The sequence below is a fragment of the Sylvia atricapilla genome, chromosome 20 (genome assembly GCF_009819655.1).
Source record: "Sylvia atricapilla isolate bSylAtr1 chromosome 20, bSylAtr1.pri, whole genome shotgun sequence".
Taxonomy (NCBI): domain Eukaryota; kingdom Metazoa; phylum Chordata; class Aves; order Passeriformes; family Sylviidae; genus Sylvia; species Sylvia atricapilla.
The window spans coordinates 242,983-270,768 of NC_089159.1; the positions used below are offsets into that span (position 1 = coordinate 242,983).

General features: G+C 51.4%; 3 protein-coding genes across 4 annotated transcripts in view; 2 read left to right on the forward strand and 1 right to left on the reverse strand.

Annotated features, from left to right (window-relative positions):
- Nucleotides 1-9,465, reverse strand: part of POM121 (POM121 transmembrane nucleoporin) — a 58,392-nt gene extending 48,927 nt beyond the window's left edge. For both annotated transcript variants that reach the window (XM_066333093.1, XM_066333090.1), the window contains exon 1: nucleotides 9,334-9,465. In XM_066333093.1, the coding sequence (XP_066189190.1) occupies nucleotides 9,334-9,450 (117 nt within the window). In that variant the 5' untranslated portion in view covers nucleotides 9,451-9,465. The remainder of the gene's footprint in view (nucleotides 1-9,333) is intronic.
- A 10,786-nt stretch (nucleotides 9,466-20,251) lies between these two features.
- On the forward strand, nucleotides 20,252-21,539 carry LOC136370318 (C-C motif chemokine 5-like). Its single transcript, XM_066333693.1, has 3 exons — nucleotides 20,252-20,437; nucleotides 20,705-20,772; nucleotides 21,190-21,539. The coding sequence occupies exons 1-3, from the start codon at nucleotides 20,365-20,367 to the stop codon at nucleotides 21,382-21,384; spliced, it is 336 nt and encodes a 111-aa protein (XP_066189790.1). The 5' UTR covers nucleotides 20,252-20,364; the 3' UTR covers nucleotides 21,385-21,539.
- A 612-nt stretch (nucleotides 21,540-22,151) lies between these two features.
- On the forward strand, nucleotides 22,152-27,786 carry TRIM50 (tripartite motif containing 50). Its single transcript, XM_066333099.1, has 6 exons — nucleotides 22,152-22,764; nucleotides 23,409-23,504; nucleotides 25,314-25,544; nucleotides 25,649-25,671; nucleotides 26,220-26,332; nucleotides 26,837-27,786. The coding sequence occupies exons 1-6, from the start codon at nucleotides 22,327-22,329 to the stop codon at nucleotides 27,406-27,408; spliced, it is 1,473 nt and encodes a 490-aa protein (XP_066189196.1). The 5' UTR covers nucleotides 22,152-22,326; the 3' UTR covers nucleotides 27,409-27,786.

A 27,786-nucleotide genomic window follows, 5' to 3' on the forward strand; every position in this document is an offset into this window, starting at 1 on the left:
AAAATTCAGCAAGCTCAGGAATACCCACCCACCTTTGCCCTCTCCAGACAAGTATTTACCTCTGCAGAAGCAGCCAAACTTTGCAGACTATTGGAACATTTCATTCCCATTTGTGCAGTGCACAAAACATTCCTGGCTGGAAAAACACCACCAGGTCACTGACTGGGAACAGTGCCACCAAGAGAACACCAATAGAGTTCTTCAGTGGTTTCACTGACTTAGTGCAGAAGAAGCATGTCTTCTGGCACAGCCATTCCTAGCCTACACTGACTTCTTCAACACCCAGAAAGTCAAAGTCTTCCTCTGCCACTACTTCAGCATTCCCTTAAAACCTCAGAAAATCTCACACCACTAACTGGTGCTGCAGGACTTTCCTCCTGAGCAGTTCCAAGGGTTGTAGAGCTGGACTGGGTGGTCCATATGGAGCAAGCTGAAGTTGGCACACTTGGTAACCATGGTTCAGGAGGAGAGGGACAACAGATGGGACAAGAGGGCATCGCCTCAAGCTGAACCAGGTGAGGTTCAGGTTGGACATCAGAAGGAATTTCTTTATTGAAAGCATTGTCGAACATTGGAAAGAGCTTCCCAGAGAAGTGGTGGAGTCCCCATCCCTGGAGGTGTCTAAGGAATGACTGGACATGGCACGCAGAGCTGGGTGACAAGGTGGTAATCAGTCACAGGCTGGACTCAATTATCTTGGAAGTGTTTCCCAATCCAAAGGATTCTGTGATGCCCATGGATCAGCAAGGTGAGGGCCAGCACTGGTGTGACTGGCTGCCAAGCCCACAAAGATGCCAGAGTGCTGATCCATGCTTTATTCAGCGGGATGCAGAGGTGGCATTTAGCTCCTTTAGAGATGGGATGCAGAGGTTATAGATGAACTGTGACTTCACCAGGATCAGGTTGGGGATCTGAGAGTCATATCTGGCTTGTGCAGAAGATGCCAATTGCTCTTTTCAACAGTTCAAGAGCTCTCCTGTGCCCCGGTGCCTGATCCTGGCGAAAGATGTCCATGCCCATGGCAGAAGATTGGGACCAGATGATTTTTAAAGGCCCTCCAGCTTAACCCAAATGCTTTAGAAGTCTCTTAGCACATGAATCTGCCTTTTTTAACTGCAGAATCTCAGTCCCTTCTTTGGTGGGACACTTCTGCAGCTTACGAAGCCTATTATCAATGGAGAGCATGTCCTAAGGGTTGGTTATGGTTGCAGTTGGTGTTGTGCGATGAGAATGGGCTCAACTCTGTATCTACTGCAGAACTGGACCCTGGCCATGGCGTCCAAGAACATCTTCAGGCCAACAAAGGGTGTCAGTCTCCACCATGGGCTGGGCTGGGTATGTCCATCAGCTTTGTTCTGGAGCCTGTGCCCTCCACAGTGCTCGGTACTCACTCACTGATCCCCTCCTGCCCCTTGGTTGTGCTACTTTGGTGCTTCAACAAAAAGGTGCCTTTGTTCCCACCAATCCAGAAAGTACCAGTCGAGTGGCTGGGAACATTATGAACTGAGGAATCAGGCAGCTCACTCCAGAGTTGCTCAAGCTGTACTCAGCTCATAGGGAAGTTGCCAGGCTGGTTTGACGGTTTGGCCATGAAACGCAGGTTCAAGGGGACCTGGGGTTGCCCAAATGTGTCATACTTAAGCCTTGAGGTGAAAAAGACCCTTTGTTGCTTGACAGTGGAGCAAACTAATAAAAAAATCTGCTGAGTTGTAGCTACTTTATTCCAAGACTTCGATAAGTTTAGATGCTATTTTTATGTAGTCTGACAGGTAGCCAGCTTTGTGTGATGACAATAAATCCCAGTTTAACACCATCAGCCTGTGCCCTTTCTGGGTGGGTGTTTAGTTCTGTTGTGCCAAGTGCTTGCCATGCAGGAAAGAGGAAACTTCCATCAGAGAAAGGGATCCTTTGGGAGAAGTTGTTTCTCTTGCCAGGGCCAGGTTGGAGACTTGCTGCTTACTGTTACCATTTGTCTCTTCTTGGAATAAAAGACAGATGTGAGCAGCTCAGCACTATTGAGAGAGCCCATGGCATCATGCATTATTTGAATTAACATATGCTGGTTGGAAAATAGATTTTTCCAGTCCTTATGTTCACATGGAAGTGAACAAGAATACAGGTAGGTACAAATTGGGGTGCAAGGTGCTTGGGCCAGAACATCAGAGAAATGCAGAATTCTGGGTCCCTTCTTCTCCTAAGAGCCCAGAAAACAGGGGGTGGCATCAGTGGGGCGACCTCAGCAGTCATGGCCCACCAGGACTCCTGAACAGCACAAGGAAGCTTGAACTCACATAGCACAGAATACTGGACTGGTTTGGGCTGGAAAGGACCTTAAAGATCACCCAGTTCTACCCTCTGCCATGGGCAGGGACATCTTCTACTAGAAGGAAGACCAGAGTGCTCCAAGCCCCATCCAACCTGGCGTTAGACATTTCCAAGGATGGGGGGAGACACAGCTTCTCTGGGCAACCTGTGCCAGCGCCTCACCACCCTCACAACCAGGAATTCTTCCCAGCATCCCATATCTATCCACTCTCTGTCAATCTGAAGCCATTTCTCCTTATCATGTCACTCCAGCTCCTTCTCTGAACTCCCTCTCCAGCACTCCTGGAGCCCCTTTAGGCATTGGAGGGGCTCTAACGTCTCCCCAGAGCCTTCTCTTCTCCAGGTAAACACCCTCAGGTGTTTCAGCCTGTCTCCAGGGCAGAGAGGCTCCAGGCTCCAGCACATCTTCATGGCCTCCTCTGGATTTGCTTCAACAGCTCCACTTTAATTCCTGGGATTGTCCAAAGCCAGGCTGGACAGGGCTTGAAGCAACCTGGTCTAGAGGAAGGTGTCCCTGCCCATGGCAGGAAGTGGAACAAGCTAAGCTTTAAAGGAGCCTTCCAACCCAACCCTCTTGCTGAGTCCATAATAAACTATTCAGTGTCTGTTATGCCTTTGAGAAAATAATTTACTCTTCTGCTGTGGACTGGGATCATTTAGCCTGCCCTGTCATTAGCCCAGAACAGCACGCAATGTATAATTAGTCCAGCCGTGGGCCGGACTCACACATCCGGGCTAGAACACTGGCTGTGCTGTCTGTTTCTACTGTCACCCGGGGAACAGGCTGTCCCCAGGAAGTTTTCTTATTTGGTGACCGTGCAAAATAAATCAGCCTAAATAAATAAATAAAGCTGGTGGCAGGGAGGAGGGCCAGGATCTAGCCCTTCCTCCAGCTCTCATGCTGCTGTATGACCCCCAGCTCTTGACCCTCTGTCCCAGGTTCAGAGGGTACAGAGCCAGCAGTGGGTGATGGGATGAGGATGGGCACAGAATCCAAGTACTGGGTCTCTCTCTGGAGTGTCATGTGCCAGACAGTGCTGGAGAAGGCAATGCTTATCCTGGCCACATGTCACATACATGAGATGCAATGGGCTGCAATGACACCTTCTCCCCATCCTTGGATTCTCAATCTTTCAGCCAAAATTGTCCCTCCTGCAGCTCCAGCCCTTGTCCAGAGGTTTTTTCTTCTGAAAGAACAAACCTGGGATGAGTCATCCCCTCCTCATGACAGGTACCCACATCCCATATGCCCTTCCCCACTGTTTTTGCTAGACTTGGGTCACAGCCAGTGGCAGCAGAGGGCATCACACTCAGGCCAGAGTGCTGTGATGGGGAATTTAGTAAAAACCCTGCCTTCCTGGCTGTTTCTCCTCAGCTCTGCAGATGGATGGAGTTAAACTGGATAAATTTCAGAGGGCAAGAACCCCCCTGCACCCCTCAGCACAGGACATCCTCGGTGGGGAAGTACATGGTGAGTGAGAGGGAAAGGGGTTTTTGGGGCAGCAATATCACCCAGCATCCCTGTCTTTCCACTCAGCCTCGGGTATAATTCAGGGCAAGGTTCCCCTTTGTCCCTTGGCGGTCCAAAACCATAATGCTCCTGAACTTGGTGCCAGTACCTTCAGCACCAAATCTATTCATCCTCCTGAAGCTTAGCTGCTTCTGGAGTCCATCCTCACATTTAAAAACTCAGATATTTCTGCATCTAAAATAGATAATTCTCTATCTTAAAAAATCTCCTAAACCCTTCCATACCTGTGTGCACTAAGAAGAAAAACAGCCCCATATCTGGTACAAGACAAACTATTTTCTTTCCTTGGGCATGGAAATAAGTTTCTAAGAGGGACTCCCTGAAAAGAGATGAGATGACTCATTACTTCACTGCTGAAGCTGCATTCAATCCCCAGCACCTCTAGTTCCCAGTAAAAGCCAGAAGACTGAAAGCACAAGGGTTCACACAGCACAAAACCCAGGAGCTCCTTTTCCTGGAGATGAAAGGGCCATGAATTAATCCCTTGTATCAGCTAGTCCCCCAGGATGGGCTCAGCTGCTGTCAGACCTTGCTCCTCACGGCCAGGAGCTATTTTTTCCTGCTCTTGCTAGTGTCAGTATGTTTCTTTAAATATCTTTTTGGAGAGGCTGTATATATATAGCCCCACTCTGATGCTCTGAAAGAAGCCTCATTTCCTGTGTAAGAACTGAAGTCCTTGGCATAGCTGCTGGTGGCTGCAGCATCTGAACCACAAAAAAATTTTTTTTTTCAGTAGTAAATGGTATTTCCTTTGCAACAACGAATTGGACCAAGCTGGGTCTGGTCTGAAGCCAGCTGGGTTGCTGTGTCTGGGAGACACAGGACTATATTCCCAATTATAAAAATGACGGGAGAAAATGATTCATTACATTAATGGGGTGTGATGGTGGCCCAGAAGTGGGACAGCCCATTGCAGAGACAGGATGGGCACAAAGCTACTTTTAACCTGAATTTGGCTGTGAAAAAGTTGGGTTCACATAACAAAAGGATTTATTAACTGACACTGAGTAAGAAAAAAAATCCATTTCATTTGCACCTGATACTTTTTGTCTTTCTTTTGCACCATCTCTCTGCACCTGGTTTTGGAAAAGGCTCCTCCAGCAGCGAGGCAGGAAGCAAAACAGCTTTGCAGCCCCGGAGAGATGGCTCACGGATACTAAGGACATTAAAACCTTCCTGAAGAGATGTGGCATCTGCTGCATTCAGAGTTCTGCATCTCCCTGACATGAAAATGCCACACCTTCTCACTGGGATACCCTTAGCAGGAGGGTCTGATGTCCCCAGCACCACCCTGGAGACTCTGATGGCAGGAGTGGAGATGCAGCCAGGTCAGCAATCACCTTCTGCTGCAAATATGTCTTTGCAAAGTAATTTCTGAGCCATAAATTGCTTTTATTGCTGCACGTAGTCCTAAGAACCCAGCCTGTAAATGTGCCAGAGGTAGGGGCGGCTGTGGGCAGCTCAGGTGGTTCTTGTCTCTCTTTGCTACTCTCTGAGTTTTCCAGAAAAAAACCCTGCAGCTGAAGAACCTAAAATGCAAGGTTTTTTTCATTTTCTGCAGGAATTTTAAAGAAGTGTTTCCTCCAACCGTCACTCTTGTCAGGATGGACTACCCTTGGAATTGTTCTGATGGCACAGGGACTATGCAGCCACATCTGCTGGTATAAAGCCCCAGCAGCCATGAGCTCTGGGAAACAAACGGGATTTCTGTAGCTCCTCCACAGCCGCAGGCACTGTCTCTACTTCATGTCCTCATCTCTGGGACACAGCATCGACTCAGGGCAGGGCAGTCTGCAGTGGTGTGGGACATGATAGCTCATGATGCACATGAGCACAGCCAGGCACTAGGGCAGTGCTCAGAATGGGAGACACGAGAGAGTTATTTGGTGACTTTGCAGCCGAGGAGATGACAACACACCACAACATGCTGCCTCCCTTCCACCCAAAACCCACAGGGCAGGGTCAAGGACTGAGACTCAGGGCATGTCTTCCTGCAACTTCAAGTGCACTTCCCTCAGTTTTGATGTCCAAACATTTTTGCTCCTCTCCAGTGATGGGTTTACAAAAAGAAGGAACAGGTTGGTGCAGGAAGAGCTGAGCTGTGTCAGAAGGAGATCTTTCCACACCTTCAGTGTGGAAGTAAGCTGCTGCTTTGCTTCAGAATGTCATACACTACCTCTGGGAGTCTGCAGTTGCACCTGCACTGGTGCCCTGCTGGCCATATCCCTGCTGGGAATGAAGGGAAATATCCTATGGCAGTCTAAAACACGAGTGAAGGAGCAGGAGAGCCTGGAGCATCATCCCTGCCCCACTGAAGTCCTGTGTCCTTCCAATTCCATTTTCACCCTCAACACTTTGGCTGATTGAATTGTTGAACATCCAGTCTTTGCCAAACAGCCAAGCACAGAAGGAATTTCACTCCTTGGCTCCATCATGGCACAAGGATGTCTGCTGTGGACAATTACAGTATGGAAAGAATGAGAAGGAGGGAAGGAAGAAAGGTCCCAAGGAGGCAGGATCCCAAGTACCAACCTAAATGAACACCTTCACTGCAAAAGGAAGGACATGCCCCTTAATCCAACCAGAAGAACTTGGAGTGGATGCAAACATCGGACACCATGTGAAATACAAATATTTATCTTAAAACATATCAGGATTTTCACTTTTGGGTTTTTTTCTCCTCTCTTGGTGACCTTTGCTGTGCTCAAAGATTTGTTCTGAGGTTGAGGTGGTAAGTGTTGAATCACCACCTGAAAGACCAGCAAAGGGGGAACAGTCATTCCAACACTCATACTCCCATGGCAGGGCTGCACTCAGCTCATCCCAATGGCAGCAGAACCACAACATTTGGTGTCCTTGTTGCTCAACTTCCTATGAAAATTATCAGCATTGATAGGAAAAGAGGTGCCCTTGGCTGTGTCTTGTTCTCCCTGAGCTGCTCTTGCCCAGCAGGCAGCAAGGACAGCATGAAAAGAACACCATGCCTGGGCATGTCCTCAGGTTTCCCACATTTGCATTCCCAGGAAAATTGAGACACTTGAACAACTGTGGGAGCAGAAGAGAGGCCACCAGGAAATTTATTCCCGTTTGTCTCCAAGCCAAGAGATGGATGTTGTCAGGGCAGAGTCGCTGTGCAATGTAATTACCATCATGGAAGTGTCCCACTACCATGGAAGCTTTCTGCCACCAGAATATCCCACCATCGTAAAAAGCATCCCACCACCATGGAACCATTCCATCACCAGTTTACCACCACCATAGAAACATTCCACCACCTCAGGAGCATCCCACCACCAAACCTTCCCACTACTAGGGTGTCCCACCACCACCACCACAGCTTTGTAGGGTGCTCTTGTTCTTCCAAACTGAGCTCAGACCATAGAAATTGGGTGCTGCCAACCCAAGCAGGTGATCCTCAGGCTCCCCAAAGCCCATTTCGACACACTTTCTGCCTGTTTGGGCTCTTATAGCCCAAAATGGGCTTTGTGATGCATGTGCTACTGCCCTGAGACAGATAGGATTGGCCTAGAGGGAAGGAGTCTGTACATGCCAAAACACAGGGAGAATTTTCATTTTAAAGCCATTTAACAGATGAAACTTTTCTTAAAAGAAGTCACCTTCAAAAAGAAAAAAACCCATAAAGTTTCTCTAAAAACAACCTTAGAAAGAAGAAGTTGGACAAAAGCACCTAAGGGGTGCCTGGCAAGTTCTCTAAGCTGGACAGAGAGAATTATGCAGAAAAAAACCCCCCAGAAAACACCCCCCAAAAACCACAAAAAAACACCCCCCCAAAAAAGGATAAAAAGGGAATTCCATGGAGCTGAAGCACAGAAGAAGGAAAAGCCAGACAGGCCCATGCTGTGTCATTACTCTGGAAATCAAATGAGGAAGATGAAATCCAGCTCATCATGATGTGGGGAGTGGATGCTGCTCCACTGCCCTCTCCACTTGGCCCTTCCCGGGAAACTGTTTCAGGGGGAGCCTGGGAGAACTTAAGGCTCATGGGGCTGTTGCTGACACAAGGAGGCAGAAGGTTCCAGGAGTAAACCAGTTCCACTCCTACCTTTAGCAGAATGAATAAATAATTGATGTCTGAGGTAACTTGAGTGGGAAGGTGAGCAGAGTCCTGTGAATGATCCTGCACCCAACTTCACACCCTGGTGGGTTTTCTTCCTGCAAACCCCCCTAGATCCTTGATGTTTATTTGATCCTTGGTGTTTATTTCCACCCCTAAGCCATCTCCCATGTGTTGTTCCCACTCTGGGCTCATCCAAGTCTGCTCACACTGGTCCCACTTCAACTCTTGCTTCGGCCTCAGTTTCCCTTCCTCTCCTGCAGTAGGTCTGGACAGCTTGGCTTCACTGGTACTTTCCATCCCTGGACAATGAAGCAGGGCCAGGCTGTCCTCAGCTCCCTCTGCTGCCATCCCTCCCCCTTCACCTTCCCCACGCCTCGTTCAGGCATATCTCCAGCTGCTCCAAGCACATCCTTTCCCCAAATCACCAGCCTTTTCTACCAAAGCACCCCTACTGTCCCTCCAGCTTGGCTGCCACCTTTCCTCTGTGCAGGACATCAATCCATCATCGAAAACCTGAGAGAGGGCCCCATCCAGATATTCTGGATGCTGCTGAGAAGCAAATTCTGTCTACTTTTCAACACATCGGTGCCTCTTCCCAGGAGCCACCCACAGGCACAGACCCTGTCCCCTGCCCTGGTGTCCCTGAATGACACCTGGTGTCCCTGAATGACACGGGAACAGAACCCAATGGGATGACTGATTCCACTGGCCAAAGAGCCACTCTATGTCCCCTCCAGCCAGTGGAGACACAAGCTATGTGTGCCCAGGGTGGTTACAAGGACAGGGTGGCACTGTCCTGGGCATGATGCCCGGCTGTGGCTGGGCTTGGAGACCTGGCAGCTCAGGCCAGCGGGTGAATGTCCCCTAGTCCCATTGGTAGGGAGGCCAGGCTGAGCAGCCACTGCTGGGCTGGGGCACCCCGGGTGCCACTGCACTCTGATGTCCCCGGGCGTTCCTCCAAGGCAGGCTTCAGCCCCAGACAGGGGGCCCGGAGGGTCCCCATCCCTGTCTCCCCATGGCGACCTTCCGCCCCCTGGGTGGGTGGGGCAGGTCCCGTCAATCTCCACCTACCTGGTGCAGCTCCGCCCACTGGCACGGACCCAGCTTCCCTGGGCCGGCCGCGCTCCCCCTTCCAAGCTCCGTCCCTTGGGCCAAAACCTACCTGCTGGGCGACTCGAGCCGTCCCCGGCTCACCTGGGCTGACCCCGCCCACTCAAATAATCCTCGCCTACTCTGGTTAACCCCGCTCGCTCGGCACAGCCGCGCTGCCCTGTACCACTCCACGTACCTGTGGGGCCGTTCCCATCGGACCGCGCCCCAGCCTGGGCCCGCCCCCTCAGCCGGCACCTTTCGTTTCCTCGCCGTTCGCATCCCCCGTCCCGCCCTGTCCCGCCCGCACCTGGGCGCGCTCGAAGCTCTCCCGCTCCGCCTCCAGGCCGCCGCCGCCCACCCGCCGGCTGAGCACCTTGGGCAGCGGGTTGGACACCTGCTTCATAGTGCTGCTCACGCGGTCCATGGCCACCCCGGCCCCGCCACCCCGCGCAGTGGCTCCGCCGCGCGGGCCCCGCGCCATTGGCCCGCCCACCTGCCGTTCACGGCGGGGCACGCCCCGCGGGCACCACCCTTCCCACCCTCAGCTCAGCCCACCGGCCCGGCTTCTCTCTCTCATTGGTTTCTGGCATAGCCACTGGGGAGGAGCTGCATGGGAGGTCCAGCCCTGCGTTGAAATCGCCAAGCTCATTGGTTTAGCTGGACGTCAGTCAACGCTAGCTCCCGCCCACAAGAGTCTCCTGCCCTCTGCCCCGCCTTAAGTGACCGCGCCTTTAGCACCGCCCACCCAGGCGCCATAGCCACGCCTTCGCGCCGTTCCCTGCTTTAATTGGCCCATGACTCTGCTGCTCACACTTCGGTGGCCCGCCCCGCCCCTCACCGTAGCGGGGAGCGGCGCCCCCTGGCGAGCGTGGGGATGCCGCTAATGCCGGGCCCGCGGGCAGAATGGGGCTCCCTGGGGTCTCGCCGGGAAGGGCTCAGCTGTGTACGGGGCGCCGCCGCAGGGTCCGCCGGGCCTGGGGGCCCGCTGCCGAACGGCTCTGAGCCGCGCCTGAGCCATCCAGGTCCGCAGGCCGCGATGGTCCTTACAGGTCGTCCGTGCGGCCTGCGAGGCTGCGGCCCCTCAGCCTAGCCCAGAGTGTGACCACGGAGGTGATACGGCATCATTGTCCCCTCCCTGCTACCCGTCTCAGGCCCAGCCCGTCCCCTGTCGAGGCTAAGCCCCGTTATCAGGCAGTCCGTGGCGCACCGGGTGGTTCAGGGCTCCCCAGCCCTGCCTGGGGCCAGGGTTTGGGAGCCGGCTCCACCGTTGGTCAGCGCCAGCAGGGCCCCGGTAGCCTGTGGAAAGGTTGTGTGGGGCTTTTCCTTTGTGGGATCCAGGGTGTGGAGGGGGTTGCAGCAGGAACAGCTGGCAGAGCCCAGAAATGAGGGTGTAGCCTTGGCAGAGCGTCAGAATGTGGTTACAGGTGTCTGAAAAGAGAGGAGAACTGGGAGAAGGATTTTGCTTCCCCTGAGCAGCTGGACTGTGCTTTAGCATAACCTGATCTGAGCCTGTGTCTCTGGTGCTGTCATTCTGATCAGAGGTTTGTGTAGGGTTAGACTGGATGTCGGGAAGGAACGGGCTGTTAAGGGTCGTTGATGCCATGGCACAGGTTGCCCAGAGAAGCTGTGGCTGCCCCATCTCTGGAAGTTGTCCAGGACACATGGCATGGGGCTTGGAGCAACCTGGTCTAGTGGAAGGTGTCCCTGCCCATGGCAGGGGGTGGAACAGAATTGTTGGGAATGATAAAACTTCTAAAATTTTAAACTAACTTTAGTTAGGGGTTTTGTTCATCTTTGTTCATGGGGAAGGGAATGGAATTTTCTTTTCAAGAGACAGTTCTCTGGGCAAGGCCTGATGAGCTTAACATCTCAATGGACTGGAAGCTGCCAGAGGATGCACAAGAGATAAGTGACCACAATGCCTGAACATCCTTCCTGGTGTTTTGGAGACCCCTCGTCTGGGAAAAGATCATAAGAGAAGAATGAGGACATGAGGACTTCCCCTGACCTTCAATGTGGGATCAATAACCAATAGGAAACCAAATACTAAGAACTGTGTAACTTGGGACCAATAAACCTTGAACCAATTAGTTTCTCTGGGTTTTGACTGTATAAGAATGTGAAAAATCTAGAAAAGAGACATGTATGATGGAATGATTTTCTTTGCACAACCCAGGCAACGTGTGGGTGAAATTACTTCTGTTGTACACCCTGGCCAGAACAACATCCTGGCCAGAAAAAAAGTAATGCTTGGGTTCTCTAACACTAAAAATGAGAGAGTTTTGTTTTTCCTGCTATTTCAGTGACAGGATGAGCTTTAAGGTTTCTTCTGACCCGAACCATTCTGCAATTCTCTCAACCTGGTGAATTGCTGACTCTTGTAATTTTGACCAGGAATACCATCCTATTCCAGAGGTGAATTTCTCACTTGGAACATTTCTGCAATTATTGGGAGAAATTGCTTTTTTTTGTGAAGGGACTGAAAACTGAAGCCCCAGATATGGCAGATGGGCCGTGTTGGGGTTGTTCTGGCTGGGTTCCTGCATCCTTAAAAGCAAACCATAACAAATCAGTGACTTTCTCCAGGTGGGGAGGAACTGTGCAAAACATTGCTAGGGTAATGGGGCAGTCTGGGAACAGCTGTTTAGGTTGTGGGCTGGCAGGAGCTCTTGTATCACCAATTTTCCCAGCATAACTCTCTTTTGTGTCCTTTCAGCTGAAATTGCCACACCAGGACCCTCCTGAAGCTACCCAGCATGGCGTGTGACAGGCTGTTTACATCACAGGCCTTCACAGTTCCTGTGCATTGGCTATCAAATCTCAGCTGATGGGAAATGGCCTGCCCAGAGCAGTGAGGCCATTCCTCCCACTGTGGCTTGTCTCAAGCCTGTCTGCATTCTCCTTAATGTACTTTCTGGAAACCTGCCTCCTTCCTTGGGGCTGCTCCCAGGGGAGGTCTAATGGGTTTGATTTATCCATTATTACAACGAGGTGATTAATAATTGAAGAAATGACGTCATTGCTGAATAGAGATGGAGGAAAGGAAGAGCAAAGGAGGGCTCTGGACAAAGGACAGTGATATCCTTGCGATCTGGACCTCTCCCACCCTCCACCTCATTTGGAACATCTTGCTACTGGAGCCCATGGCAACAGCCCGCTGGGCTGAGGCCTGGTGTAGCTGCTCCCTCCTACTGAAGAGCAGTCACATCCTCTTCTTCCCTAACCTGAGCTCAGCGCCCACTTTGTGACCTGGACAGGAGCAGAGGAAGGTGCTTGGATGTGGGACAGAACAGTCTGTTTCTACTGGCTGCTCCTGCCTTCCCCAAGGAAGGGGCTGTAACAAGATGGAACTGGGATCCAGCCCATAGGCTGCTGGTCAGACCACCCTGGGCTAGCCCAGTGCACACAGCGTCTCTGCTGGAATGTGCTGTGGGGCTCTGCAGAGTTTTGAGGGGCTCCTTTCCAGTGAGAGAGAGTACCTTGTTTTCAGGTAGTTGAGAGGGGAAAGCACAGAGCTGTTCCTGTCAAGCATTTGTTCCTCTGTCTCAGGTTCCATGGGGAGATGATGGGGAAGGACTGAAAATGAGCAGAGTGGAGGTAGAGCAGGTTGGGCATTGCTCTTCCTCCCCAGAAGTTCCTTTTTAGAAGCCATGGCTGGGGTTCACATGTTCTCATAGTGCTCTATCCTCACTCCTGTCCAAGAGGCTGGACTGAAGGGTGATGGCAGAGCCCCTCATGGGGGTGTCTTGCCTTTGTGGGGACAGGCATTGTCTGGACATGGAAAGGACAATGTGTGCCCTCTCTTTTTACCTGCTCAGCAGTATGTGGCCTCCATCAAGTGCTGCTCAGGCAGGCAGGTGGGACTGGAGCTCATCCTTTCCCTCTTGCAGGGCCTTGTAAGGCAGTTCTCTCTTCCTGCTCAATGCCCCGAGGCTCCTGTCCACAGGGCCCTAAAGGGGGTCTGCTCCCATTCTGTCAGGACACCCTTAACCCAAAGGGGAAGGACAAGCGGCAGGAAAGAGGCCTGAAGGGACTGCAGTGGCTATGGGCTCTACCTATGGCTCAGGGATTCTCTTTTTCAGGGGCTGGGAGCTAGAGTCTGTTTTTCCAATCCCCTCCCCAGCCAGAGCTGGAAAATCTCCCAGGGTGCTGCTGCAACACTCATCACCCTCCCGTGGCCTCGCCTGGGCTCAGGCAGAGCACAGATCCCCCTTGTTTCAGCAGGAAAACAGAATCACAGAGCTCTACAGTCTTTCCTCTGTTATCCTCCTGGCTGTGCCAGAGTGGGCTGACACAGGGCTCTGTGCTAAGATCCTGCTCTTTCCCCCTTGGAGGTGGGAAAAACCGATCCCAAATGGATCCCCTTCATCAGTCCCTTTACACATTCCAAGGCACACCATCCTGATCCCACCCAAGCAGACAAGCTATTCCTCGGGTCACATCTCAAAAGGGCAGCAGCCATGTCAAGCCTTCCATAAACCAAATCCTGCAGGCCTAGATGCAGCCCTGCCCTGGTGATGGGGTAATTTGCTCAGACTCTGGGATAAAAAAAAACCTCCTGAGCCAAAGTGTCCACCTGAAGAGGGCAGGGCAGTGATCCAGACCCAGCAGAAGGGTCCTTGGGGAGCAAAGATTGTGCCAGAAGGAGCAAGCATGGGAGCATGGGGAGGATTTTAATCTTTTCATCCCATGTTTTCAATACTTTGGGCAAACAGATGCTGCAGTTGAGTCTTTGCTTGTGCTCCCAAAGAGACCCTGGGCTGCTATGTGGGGCAGGGACATTCCTGGTGCAAGACCTGGGAGAGCATTGGAGGCAGAGCAGCCTTCGACTGGGAGAGGGTTTTGGAGAGAACTGCTTGGCTAGGGCACTTGAGGTCCATGGTTCCCTCACCTCTGTCCTGTATAGGTCTCCAGGTGTTACAAGGAGGGCTGTAGCCCCAAAACATCATCTGCTGTGTTTTCTGCACAGAAGCCTCAGCAACTGCCTTTGCTTGCCCAAGAATTCAAATGCAAAGCTGAAGAGGCTTCCAGATGGATCTGCAGAAGAAGACCTGAACTCCACAGGGATGCTAGGCTGCAGGGGCAGCTGCCTAGGTGAGAAACGGGCTCATGAGCAGGACCTGGAGGTGGGAAGTGTTTTTGCCACTTGCTGGAGAGCATCCCCTTGGCATGGCCAGTAGGTCCAGCGGCAACACCCCATCGAGCCCAGGTCTCTTCCATGGCAAACCTGGTTTCACAGAATCAATTGGTTGGAAAAGACCACTGAGATCATCAAGTCCAACCTATGACTGATCATCATCATGTCAATTAGACCATGGTGGACATGAAGTGGACGCTTAAGACATTAAGTGTCACATCTTAAACACTTCCAGGGATGGTGACTCCACCACCTCCCCGGGAAGCCCATTCCAATGGCTGATCACCCTTTCTGTGAAGAAATTCTTCCTAATTCTTCCTTTATTTCTATGTTGGGAGCTTTGGCTCCCAGCACGGGATCACCAAGGAAAGCATTTCTATGTAAGACTTGGGGTGTGCAGAGTTGGGTGTGGGAGCCGTGTGCTCACACAGGAGAGCACAAGGCCCTGCAGCAAGGGATGGACATAGATCTGGAGAGCAAGTATATCCCTGTCTTCCCTTTATGGTACAGGAAACATTCTGGCTCTCTACACCTCCCTGGCAGGAGGATGGAGCCAGGTGGGGATCAGGCTCTGCTCCTAGGGAACAAGTGATAGGACAAGGGAAAATGGGCCTCAAGTTGGGGCAAGGGAGGCTCAGGTTGTATATTAAGGAAAATTTTTTCACTGAAAGAGTGGTCAAGATTGGAATGGCCTGCCCAGGGCAGTGGTAGAGGGATTTAACAGAAATAGAGGTGTGATGCTTAGAGCTATGGTTAGTGGTGGCCTTGGCAGTGCTGTACTCAGTGATGTTAGAGGTCTTTTTCAACCTGAATGACTCCATGGTTTCTGTGATTTCCATGATTCAGCATCACTAGTGCTCTTGTCAGATGTTGTTTTCAGGATTCCTGCAGCTCCATGGCCTGACTTGCAGAGGTCCCCTGTACCTCTAGCTGACAACAGGCGGCAGAGTGTGCAAGGACAATGCAGCCATCACTCTAGTGCTTGGCAGCCTCAGGTCCTGCCTGTCGCCAACCCAACACCAAATGGTTTTATTTACCTTTCTCTGTGGCTAAACTTGTCATGCTGTGCTGCAGCTGCTGGACATGCCCTGCTGAGCTCCAGGCCAGTGGCTACTCAGTACTGAGTGCACTGTTGGGGAAACAAAGGTGTTGCAGCAGAAACATCATTCGGCTGTCTTGGAAAGTAACATCATATTTCTGTGAGGGCCACATTCCAGCATAACATCCAGCCACCTCCTTCTCTTTAGACTCTTGGTCCCAAAGTGAGGCTTTTATAGGTTCTCCAAATTTGTCTTGGAAAATTGCATGGATTGCAACAATGTATTTCTGCTTTGCTGCGTGCGTAGAAACTGTTGGAGTCTTTCTGCTGACATTTACCAAAAATATTTATCTGGAGGCACATCCTGGTGTTTAGATTTCAGTCCAGGTATTTCAATACAATTTCACAAGCTACTCTGTAGCCCTGTTGGACCAATTGCCCTGGGAATCAAGGATGAACAGTCACAGAGGATGTAGACTAAGGATACATCTACATCAGCCTTGATAGCTCCAGATGTGGCCACAGCAGACCCCTTGAAGAGACAGATCAGTATTTCTACTGCATCCTGGAGTGCGCTTTCAGCCCCCAGCCATTCTCATTTCCCAAACCTTCTCAAGCTTATCGCTCTGAAATCCAAGCTCAAACTCAAGCAAATTTCCTCATGCTCACCATGTCCCTTGGCAAGGACCTCCTCATGTGAAGAGCTGCCTCCCTCTGTTCCTTTTGGACCTGCCTCTTGCCTGTTCCATTGAATAATCCATGATTCCTGCTCTGAGACAGTAACTATTTGCTTTGTCCCTCTTTCTTACCATCTTGCAGACTTCAATTCCCATGTGGAAAGTCTCAATTCTTCTTGAAAATACTTCTTGTCTGAGATCTTACTTGGTGCTGCACTATCCTGGGATCTCTGGCCTCAGTAATTTTTTTTTTCTGTTTCCAACTGATTTGCTGACAGTTAAACCCAGTTTCCCACATTAGTGATCTGGCTACTCCCAGGAGCACTGTGATAAAGTGATTCCCCTAGACATGACTCCAACCCAGGAGGTGGTGTGGTGGAGCAGGCTATCCTCAGGGCTGAGCAGAGGTTTTCTCCTACATCCCAAAACTGCCCTGGTGATGGATCCAAAGATACTGTGTGGTTTCTATCTTTAGCTGAAGCACACCATAAGGCAGAGATTTTACAGACTCCATAAATAGCCACTATTTAGGATGTATAATATGGAGGAGGTTTTAGAAATCAAAATATTTAGAGGTTTATATTATTTGTCTTGGCAGGAAGGAGCAGCCAAGACTGAAATACAGAAGCTTTAAGGAAGGAACAAAGTTGAGGAAAACAGTGATTAGGGGAAATAACAGAAGTGTCAAAACCTCCAAGGATTCCTTTTGGTTGAATGGAAGCAGGAAATACAGCACGGTGTATCCAAAAGGAGGGAGAATTCATTGACAATGTTGAGGCGCATTCATATTCCTGCTATAAAATACTGATTTTTTTCAAAACAAATCTTGACATTTCGATCAAACCTATAGCTCAATGTTGCAGAACATCCAGAACATTCAACTATACTGGGCTGTGTTTGTATAAGCCATCAGCGAGGAGAATCCAGCTCATTCTCAAGTCTGTTCTCCTCCTCTCAGTTTTATTCTGGTCCCTGTGTGGAGATGTGTCAGAGGGTTGGTCTGAATGGGAATTTGTGCATGTTTCTGAATGTGCTGGTAGAAATGGAAGAAGCAGGGCGTAGAGACATCTGTGGACGGCAGGGACAAGGTACTCTGCAGACCTGAGATATTCCAGAAACACGTGGTTTTATTGCAAGGGTCATGGGTAAAGAGGGCTGCTTTCAGCCACCAGCCTCGGCTGAAGGGAAGCCCCAAAGAGAGAGGGAGGGAGAGAGAGGAGGTATGAGGTAAGGGAGGTAAAAAGCTACGAGGGGTTAGAGAGGTAAGAAGAGTGCCGGGGTCAGAGCGGGAGGAGAGAGGGAGGTAGAAGAAGCAGAGGGAGAGAGCGGGCAAGAGAAGGGATGAAGAGGCAAGAGCACAGGGAGAAGAGAAGAGACAAAGAGGTAAGAGAGAGAGGACCTTGTTACAACACATTATATCTCCTTTTGTGTTGAATATTCTAATTTACAGTGACCAACCGGCGCAAGACACAAAACCTACAAACTTTGCAGGCAACCTATGAGAACTACTAAATTACCATATCATCCTATATTCTAAACTCTAAAGACTACTCATCTACTTTTTCCTTGATGCCTTGGCAGGGTGGAGACGGACTGCATTCTTGGGTCCTTTTGTTTTCTGTCCTTCAACCTATCTCCAGTTAATCACCATCTTCCTGCCTGCCATGCCTACATCTCAGAGCTGGCCTTCATTTCTATTTCACTCACAGATTTTATATCTCCAGTATTTCTTACCAGATGATCATATCCATAAGCCCTTCCTGCCCATCTTTCCCAACAGCAGGGAAAGAAGGAGTAGATGTTGGTGACATCTGATCTTGGAGGACTTTTCCAGCATTAATTATTCTGGGATTTTGTGATTCTGTGACTCACACTGAGTAGTTTATTGACACTCCTTAGAGAAGACTGTGACAAGTTTAGAGGTTGCCACTGATAATAACTGACAGCGAAAATGTTGGGAGTCTCCTGAGCTTCCTCCCCACTTCAGCTATATTTATATTATTTTCTTGGGAAAAGGTAAAGTTACAGTTGATGGCATTTACAGTTTAGATGGAGTTTGATTGACTTTAGCTATTAACATATGTGGAGGTGAGAAAAGTAATATATTTTTCTGAGTTAAGCAAAGTTCAGCTTTCTACTTCCATCTAGACCATTCCTTTGGCTTAGTTCCCATTAGCTGCATTGTTTTCCATGGATCCTATTCATAACACTGCTGTGTCACTCCAGCTTTTGTTTTATATTTGCTTTGATTTCAACAGAGAATTACTGCAGTGCCTCTGTGCTGCTCCATCCTTTGTTCCATGTCACCCTTGAAGTGACACACCAAGCTCCATGAGTATTCCTGCTCCTAAGGTATGCAGGCAGTTTGTCCCTGTCCTTGCACTCCATCTTGCTGAGCTTTGGGTTTCAGTCTCCTCACACCTTCTTTGTCACACTGTGCAGTGGCGGGGGGAGTGGGATCCATGGTAGTGGTAGGACCTCATGCCCTTGGAGGTACCAGGTTTCATCCCAGTATCTCAGTGGGCTCTGGAACACAGGACAAGGCAAGCCATGGAGCAGGAAGGATCCCAGAGGAATCCTGAGCTCTTCAGTTGTTCAGAGCAGGGTATTCTGAGTCTTCTTCTCAAGTAAAACCTCAGCCTTGATTCTGACTCTCACTCTGGGAGTTTAACCCCTTAGCAGCAGCTGGGATGAAAGCAAGCCAATCCATGGGGAAAGAGCTTCAGAAAAGGGAACGGATCTGCCAAGGCTAAGCTGGGGACTGGTCTGTGATGGCAGCAGAGAATCCATGGGCTGTATGAAGCCTGCCCACCTGGTGTGGGATAGGGCAGGTATGTCCCTGCTAAGAAAATGTCTTTCCAAAACCCCAGCAACATGCCCTGTGCTCCCAGGGCTCTGTGGGCAGACCCTCCTCAGCTGCCCACTCCCCAGGCTTGTAGGTGTACCTCCCTGGCACCACAGCACCATGTGTGGTCTCCCCCAGGCTCAGTTTTGCTCATGCTTAGTAACAGTGTTAGAGTGTTGTAGTGAGAGAAAAAGCTTCGTGTTAAACAAACCCTACCATGGAAGCACCTGTACCCTCTAATGACTCTGGCTCAATTTTCCATGGAGTTCAGTCTCCTGAGATATGCTGTCTATCTATCACATTCCCTGAAGCACTTGGGAGCCCCAGGCCTCCAACCCGCCCTTCCAGGGAATATCTTCGTTTCCTCTTCTGGGTTCCTACAAGGAACCCCACTTTGGGTGGGGGTTCTATTTTGTGATCATCCTCCTCCACAGAGGAACAAGACCTGTTTTGTGGCTTTCTCATTGTGGCTGTGGTTGTCCAGCACCCAGACACATTTTCTAGCACCATGGAGATCTCACTCTTCCTCCACTCTCCTGAGGCTTTGTCCACAAAAAAAGGTTTTTCTGCCTGGAAAACAGCAGAGCCATTCTGGAGCTCTGGGATGTAACATTTCCAACAGTTTTTTTGACAGTGCAGAGACACCATTCCCATGCCAAGCGATATGCGCTAAATCAGCCAGTCTTTTCTCTGTGTGTGTGTGTGGCAGCTGGGACAAATGCCAGAGCAGTATGACGAGGATGCTAATGCTACACTGCTGGACTCAAATAATCATCTTTGTCAGCTTTGCTGTGCTAACATGATCATGAGCTCCTAAAGTTCTCTGTATGTGTCAATGCCCGATTCCCATGTCCATGAAGAACTGAATACTATTTTAGCTGCCACTGGTATTTAGGAAGTTGTGATGTAGCAGAACCAGTTCACTAAAGACTTGCTGCAAGGGATGCTCAAGAAGAGGAGCCCAGGTCTGGAATGGGACCATGCTCCACCTTCTGCTTTGCACATTTATGCACCAGTGGCCTTCAGGGTCCCACAGAGGAAGCCCCCACTGCAGGTGTTACCTAGTATGGCTGAGTGGGAACATGGGTGGTCAGCCTGACTCTCAGACTTTCCCTGTTCCAGTTGCTGTGGCAGAGGTGAGATCTCCTGTTTGTCCATGATGAAGATATTCTGGGAAACACAAGTGTGTGACAACCATGGTTGTCCTCCATCCACTGCTGGGACTTCTAGGCAAGAGGTCCACCTACTGATCTTCTGAATCACTCATTCTGGGTTTTCTGCAGAATCCTTAGGTCAGGGGAAATGAAATGACAGGATGAAATGAAATGAACAGGATATATCCTGTTCTCTGTCCACTCATGGTATCCTGTCATGTATGGTATCATACCTTGCGCCATGTCAGGACACTGCTCTCGTTGGGGCCCTGGATGGTTTCCTCTGCTGGGCTGTGTGCTATCCTTGACACTGCATTTTTTCCATTATGTCATGGCTTTCAGCAATGTTTTCATCATGTTTCAATCTTGGTTGATGTCTCCCTATATAAAGAGGGCTGAACCCAGGGATGCCACACCAAGCACAGCAAGGGGCACAATGCAACAGTCCAGCCTCACTCCTACCATTCATCTCTACCCAACAGGACCATGAAGACCTTCACAGCAGTCCTTTCTGTACTTTTTGTAGTTGTCTTCTGCTACCAGGCCACCTCTTCTCCATGTGAGTCCAATCTCTCCTTCCCAAAGAGCTCTCTCTTTCTGTCTGCTGTGTAAGGTCTAGTAATGCTTGGCAGCTCTCTCTTACCAGCATCTGCTGTAGGAAAGGAGAGGCCTGTCTTACCTTGGCTCCCTGGGGGGAAGATGGCTGTGGTGGGAGGCCACTGTGGGATCAGCACTTCCTCCAGTGGGGCTCTTCTCATCTTCTGACCATACTTCTGCTCACTGGCACTTTTCCTGGTCTGGTGTAATCAGAAAACTTCTCTTCCAGTGTCTCTCAATCATTATAGTCCCTGCTGTGCTGGGTACATCACCAGACCGTTGCCCTTGAGCCGTGTGGTAAAGTATGAACACACAGGCAGCCACTGCTTTCCACCAGCTGTGAAGTGAGTAGATCTGCCTTGATTCTGGGGATCCTGCTTATCCTGGCAGTGTCAGGAAACCCCACATCATACCTCATCCTGATATGGAAAAGCACTGGGCAGGGCTTTCCCATGTGAGGAGAACAGCCTGGGAACATATCAGAAGGCAATCCCACATCCCAGGCAGGCAGTTTGTAGACCTTCCTATTAGATTTAAGCCAAAAGAGCTTTTGCTGGTCACCCCCCTTACCCCAGATAGTGGGACCCAGCCAGGATGGTGTCCCAGATGTAGAGATGCTGGGGACAAAGTGGCTTAAGTGGCAGAGAGGAGGACACTTGTAAGGACATAGAGCCACCCCCACCCTATTTCCCTAGGGCTGTTTTGCAGCTGTAGAGATGTCTGGTGGGCTTCACTGGTGGTGTGGGGCAGCTGATCCCACTCTCCTCTCTGTCATGCTTTCCCTCTCCTCACTGGACTTCCTTTTCCAGATTTACCACCATCAAGGACAGGCCAGTCTGTGCCAACCCTAATGACAAGTGGGTCCAGGACATAATTAATCAATTAAAGGACAAAAAGCATAGTGGATGAGCAATACCCTGTTCTTTACAAGCATCACTTCGGCAAGGACTTGCTCCCATGGACACCTCTGAGACATATTCCATTTTCTTATTGCCTGGGAATTTGGCAGGGTATTCAACTCAGTGTTTAGCTCTTTTATTGAAAGTTGTACAGAAAGGCAGTCTTAATTGATTTGGCATTTTCAGTGAAACTTTTCATTCTCCTCTGTACTGAATGTGTTGAAGTTATTTTTGTATAATAAAAAAGAGCAAAACTTGCAACTTTCTCCCAGCGGTCCTTGGGAAAGAGAGTGGTGCATAGCAGTGGCTGGAAGGGGGTCAGGGCTGACACTCGAGGGTGTGTGGGTGATGAGGTGACACCTGGCTGTCCCCCAGCCCCTCTGTGCATGCATGGGAGGGCACTTCTCATCCTGCCTGTCCCTCCTGCCTCCTGCACATTCCTAAACTCCCGGCTCTCTGCAGTGCGTGGGTGTCACAGGGGATGTTTTGGCACAATTGCTGGTGTGGCGAGGGGTCCCTGACCTCGGCCACCATCACTGGGCAGCGGGCAGGCGCGAAAGGGGCTCCACGGGCTGCTGAGCTCAGCCAACACCAGACCCGACGCCATCTCCACTACCGTCCCGGTCCGGGGCTGTGTCTGATCACGGGTTATTTCTAGTGCTTCCTAATCTGTCCCGCTCTCCCCGCGGGGCTTTCCTCTGGCTTTGCCCCGCCGGGCTGGAGGCAGTCCCAGCCTTTGGGGCTGGCCGCAGCTGTCCCGGCCGGTGCCAGCTCCTCCCCCCAAGCAGCGCGGAGGCTCCGTGGCTGGTGCTGCCCGGCAGCAAGGCCGGCTCGTCCTGCAGGCTTTCATGGCACTGCCGGTACTGCCTTGTCGTGGGGCTGCGCCAGCCCAGGCCGCCTTTGCTGGCTGACGAGGGGCGAGGGAAGTGCCCGTCGAGACCGGCGGGCCACCATGGCGCTGGCAGGTGCTCTGGAGCGGCTGCAGGAGGAGGCCATCTGCCCCATCTGCCTGGAGTACATGAGCGAGCCGGTCAGCATCGACTGCGGCCACAACTTCTGCCGGGGCTGCATCGCCAAGCACTGCCAGGACAAGGGGCTGTGGGCCGACGGGCCCTTCTCCTGCCCGCAGTGCCGGGCCTGCTGCCACCGCAGCGGCTTCCGACCCAATCGGCAGCTGGCCAACATCGTGGAGGGCATCCGCCAGCTGGGGCTGCGGGCCGGCCTGGGGCCCGAGCTGGAGCCGGGGACCCCCCTGTGCCCCCAGCACGACGAGCGCCTGAAGCTGTTCTGTGAGGAGGACGAGGAGCCCATCTGCGTGGTGTGTCGGGAGTCCCTGCACCACCGCCCGCACACTGTGTACCCCATCGAGGAGGCGGCCTACGTCTACAAGGTAGGGGAGGGTGAGGCCCCGGGGTCGCTGTCCTGCCCTGCGGCACTCAGGCACGGGCGTGTGCGGCCACCGGGACCCCGACATGCCCGGAGGCGCCGCTGGGATAGCAGCAGAAGGGGGGATACACACGGTGACACCCCCCCACCCCCCCACCCCCCCACCCCCCCCCAGGCGTCCTCGCACTGGCCCCTCCTTATCTTCCAAACTGCTGATGGACTCAGGCTCACCCAGTCCATCCAGCTCAGGGAGGCAGCCTGGCTCCCTGCCCGTTCACAAGCCGTGAAGAAGCTGAGCCGGTGGGTCCCTGAGGACATTTGGCCTCGGTGGAGGAATGCTGGCACCCAAACTCCACATCCCAGCTTATGATCCTGGCAGTGCCACCATTCACCCTTCAGCAGCGTTTAAAGAGGGCTGTCACTTTGGTCTCCAGAACCTTAATAGTGAGGAAAACCACAGAGGAAACCTGAGGAGCATGGGGAGGGTTTACGCTGCCAGCGAGGAGCACAGCTGCTTGGTTCGGGTGCCAGTGCAGGCACCACCTGGCACCGGGTCAGTGTCTCCCCCCAGGCAGAGGGGACCCAGCCAACCTGCAGTGCTCAGCGGGTGCTACTGGGGTGAGCTGAGCCCATTTTTCCTCTTTCCAGGTCAAACTCCAGAAATCCCTGGAGAATCTGTCACAGGAAGTAGAAGAGGTGAAGAAGTGTGAGTCAGCAGAAAGGATGAAAACCCAAGAGTGCAAGGCAGGTGCTCATCTTAATTCTTAAAAAAATAGCTTCAGAGAGATCAGAATTAAAAAGTAACCACCCTGAATGGTGTTAGCCTGGAAACAATGATAAATGTATGCCCCCAGATGTGTTCCCCTGTCCTGTTATCACATGTAGGAGCAATGCTGGAAGCCAGGCTCAGTAACTGTGTGTGGCTCCATAAAAAGGTTTGCAAGGAGCAGCAAGGCATATTCCCGGGAATCATGAGGACTTTATGCTGGTTAAACAAGTAGACATAGGCTATTTTTTATTACCTTTTGTTTTACGACATGTGCTTGAGTTCCAAGCCAGGCATGAGCTGTGTGGTGAGTTTTGCTCCACAGCAACAGGAATCAGAAGTGTTTCCATAAGAAAAAAAAAGCTGAATTGCTGCACCTTTGCCCAACTCCAGACAGTTCTAGGAGGAGCAGATGCCAGCAAACAGCTGCATTTGAAATCCCTTGGGGTGAAAGCTGGAAAGGAAATGTAACTGCAGAAAAGGAAATTAAACTGCTGGATGAGTTATCCAGCTCTGAATTTGAGATGATGGTTAATCAGCTCTGGCAGGGAAAACAGGTTTCTCAGAACTCCCCTAGCTTTTTGCTCAGCTCCCTTGTGTGTGGCAGCCCAGACAAGTGGTGGTGGGTTTTGAGGATGTCCCCACTGGGGTAGAGGGACAGAGATTGTGAGAGCTATGTCACTGTCCTCCCATCCTCCTGCGTCAAGGCTCAGAGCCATGGCTCAGCTGCTTCCAGCTTCCTCTGGTTGTACTTTTATAGCAAAAAGGGCAAAAAGTCCCATATGTATGGTGGGGGGAAGAGGCTGCCCTGGCTTATCAGGTCTTCATGACTCAGGTCCAAGGAATGCTGCACTTGGATGGGAAAAAAGGTAGAGTTCAATTTCCTTTCCTTTATCTTCTTTGTTCTGACCATTTCCTGGCCCAAGCTCACTGAAGAGTGTCTTTCTGCAGCCTCAGGTTTCCAGCCAGTTTTTAGGAATGAGATGAAAAACCCTAAAGCACTGGCAAACCCTGCCAGTTGCTGGCTCTTCACCTTGTAGTGAGCCTCCTAGGCTCTGCCTTTCCATCCCTCCACAGCCCCATGGGCTTCTTTTACATGGCAGATAGAGACAGGACATGAGGAAACCATCTTAAACTAAAAGAAGAGAGATTTAGGTTAGATCTGAGGAAGAAACTCCTCCCTGTGAGGGTGCTGAGGCCATGGCACAGGTTGCCCCAAGAAGCTTTGGCTGCCCCATGCCTGGAAGTGTCCAAGGCCAGGCTAGATTGGGCTTGAAGCAGCCTGGTCTAATGGAAGGTATCCCTGCCTGTAGCAGGGGGTGGAAGCAGATGGTATTTAAGATGCCTTCCAACTGAAACCATTCCATGATTTTATGATTTTTCAACCTCTTGTCCTTTACTGGGGATTTTTTTCCAGCATTGTCCACCTATCCAAGCAGATTATTAGCCTAGATTTGGCTGGAGGTATGGAGTTGTAATAAAAACCTACCCTGACACCTGAGAGCACCTCCTTGCAGGCCAATACATCCCAGATATCTGAGATGAATATGGTGAATGGTCCAGCTGAGCAGAAATTCCCCAGGGCTGCTGATAAACTGAGGATGTGGAGCAGGAACTCCAGTGAGGTGGAAGCACAAGTTTGCCTTCAGCTGGTTTTTCAATTCATGCACTTATCAAAAAGAATGCAGTGTTTTCCCATGGCCTGATGCCAGGCGTGGATGGCGGAGCATCCAGCTCTGTCTCAGCTGCCTGGATGATGTTCACCCCATGAATCTTCTTATCCCAAGGAGACAGTAAAGAAAAAACGTGAGAGGATTATAAGTGAGTTTGGGAAGCTGCATCGGCTGCTGGCTGATGAGGAGAAGCTACTGCTCCAGAAGCTGGAGGAGGAAGAGAAACAGATTCTGCTGCTGATCAATGAAAACCTGGCCAGGCTGGTGAAGGAGAAGTGCTTGCTGGAGGAGCTGATCCTGGAGATAAAGGAGAAGAGCCAGCAGCCAGCTGATGGGCTGCTCAAGGTCAGGCTTTGCCATCATCATCACTAATTCAGCCCGGGTGCCTTTGTCACCTGGATGGGTGGCTTGGCCCAGACAAACACAGAGTCATTTTTGTCTTCTTCTAGGACATGAAAAGCATCCTGAGCAGGTGGGTGATCTTTCTGGTATGTGCCATGATTATTTCTGGTAGGTACCCATGATTATTCCTGGCAGGCACCATAGTTGTTCCTCCTACTGTCCTAGCTGCCTCCAGGCTTTGAGGCAGATGTTTGTGTCTGTTCCACAACAGCCACCTCATCCTCTCTGCCCAGCATCTGCTTTGGTCCTCCTGGGGTAAACACAGGAGGGACTGAGACAATCCCTCAGAGGTACCATGTGCTTTTTCCAGGGGCTTAGAGCCAAGGGCTTGTCTGACTTGTGATACGTGAACTGTGTCCCCTCCGAAGGGATGTGCTGCCCAGTGGCTTTGTTCTTTTCTTCCCCAGGCTTGGCACTGCTGCTCCCTGTATCGTTTAACTCCGATCTTATTTGGATTGCCAGTATGCAAGAAATTATCCCTAGTGCTCTTCCCAGCCAGAGCTCCAGGGAGGTGATGGATCTATGGAGCCAACAAAAGGGCATTAACCCCTCTCCCAGCCAGAGTGGGGCCATGGCACAGGCTCTGAATACAGCCCATAGGCATCCCTCTCTTCTCAGGTGTGAAGGGGTGAAGTTCCAAGCCCCCAAGGCTGTGTCCATTACCTTGAAGGAAAACTACAGCATTCCTGAGCACTGCCTGGGCATGAGGGACATGCTGAAGAAGTTCAAAGGTGAGAGGGCAGCTCCTGGCACATTTGGACTCTGGTTTCCTGCAGTACCTGGGGTACTGGGAGTTTTTTCCAACAAGCTTTGTCCAGCTGCTCCCAGTTTGTGCACTGATGAATTCAGGCTGGTTTCATGGTGGGAAGACCTTTGTTGTGGTCTTGGATGGATAGGGAGGGGACCCTGAAGCCCAGGATATCCCTCAGGGGTTTCAAGCACCTTGTTGTCCATGACCTCTTGGTTTCCGTGTTGGCTCTTTCTGAAGCTGTGGAACTGCCCTCATTCTGCCCTGGCTCTGCAGCCTGGCACCAAATATTTTGTCGTGGTTGGTTTTCTGTATTGCACTTCCCCACTGCCAGGCAGTGGTGGGAGCAATGCAAAAGCATAAGCAAATAATTGAAGGATGTGGGACTGTTTGGGAGAGCCCAGCACCCAGGTCACAGGCACCTGCTTGTGTCTGTGTCTGCAGATATCTGAAGCCTTGACCATCTTCCACCCTTCTCTCTCTCCAGTGGACGTGATTCTGGACCCAGAGACGGCGCACCCAGACCTCACTGTGTCCGAGGACCGCAAGAGTGTCCGACGTGGGAGCAAGAAGCTGCTTCTGTCCCTCTTTGACAACCCCAAGAGGTTTGGCACCGCCCCGGTGGTGCTGGGCAGTCCAGGCTTCTTCTCAGGCCGCCACTACTGGGAGGTGCAGGTGGGAGACAAGCCCGAGTGGGGCCTGGGGCTGTGCCGGGAGGCTGCCAGCCGGAAAGGCTCTGTCCCCTTCTCCCCCAGTAATGGCTACTGGGTGCTGTGGCTGCAAAATGGGGGCACCTATGAGGCCCTGACCGTACCCATCTCCCCCCTGACCCTGAGCGTTAGACCCCGGCGTGTCGGGATCTTCCTGGACTATGAGGCAGGAGAGATCTCCTTCTACAATGTAAGCAATTGCTCCCACATTTACACCTTCACTGACAAGTTCTCAGGCAATCTCCGGCCTCTCTTTTTCCTGGGTGCCTTTCTGGGGGGCAGAAATGCAGAACCCTTGGTGATCTCCTGGGTCAGGGACCCACAGGGGACCGGATGCATCATCCTGTGAGAGTGGCTGCCCTGGTTTGTCACTGGTGGGCAGTGACCTGGGAAAGCAACCAGCTTCTCCCTGTGAGTGGGGCAGCAGTAGGGAAAAACCTTAGTGCTCTGGTGAGTGTCCTGGCAGGATTCTCACAGGGTTCTGGCTGCTGGGGTGACCTGCCATGTGTAGCACCCACTGTGTGCCGTGTGTTGCGGAGGCTCTTGGCAGCAGGGATGTGCCATAACCCTCTGTCCCACTAGTGGGGACAGGGGAGTCCCCTGGTCACTGATGCCCTGATGGTCATCTCACAGGCTGCTGAAGCAGGGTATGTGTCCAGCCTGCCATGTAGTGCTGACTTCAGTGTGAATTGTACTGGAATAAGGCAATAAAGGCTTGATTTGGGGA

What these genes read in the sequence shown, in the direction of transcription:
- LOC136370318 (XM_066333693.1), top strand. Translation starts at nt 20,365, where the DNA reads ATGAAGACCTTCACAGCAGTCCTTTCTGTACTTTTTGTAGTTGTCTTC. An exon ending in CCAGGCCACCTCTTCTCCAT is followed by an intron (nt 20,438 to 20,704) that starts GTGAGTCCAATC and finishes CTTCTCTTCCAG; the next exon opens with TGTCTCTCAATCATTATAGT. An exon ending in CGTTGCCCTTGAGCCGTGTG is followed by an intron (nt 20,773 to 21,189) that starts GTAAAGTATGAA and finishes TTGCAGCTGTAG; the next exon opens with AGATGTCTGGTGGGCTTCAC.
- TRIM50 (XM_066333099.1), top strand. Translation starts at nt 22,327, where the DNA reads ATGGCGCTGGCAGGTGCTCTGGAGCGGCTGCAGGAGGAGGCCATCTGC. An exon ending in AGGCGGCCTACGTCTACAAG is followed by an intron (nt 22,765 to 23,408) that starts GTAGGGGAGGGT and finishes TCCTCTTTCCAG; the next exon opens with GTCAAACTCCAGAAATCCCT. An exon ending in TGAAAACCCAAGAGTGCAAG is followed by an intron (nt 23,505 to 25,313) that starts GCAGGTGCTCAT and finishes TCTTATCCCAAG; the next exon opens with GAGACAGTAAAGAAAAAACG.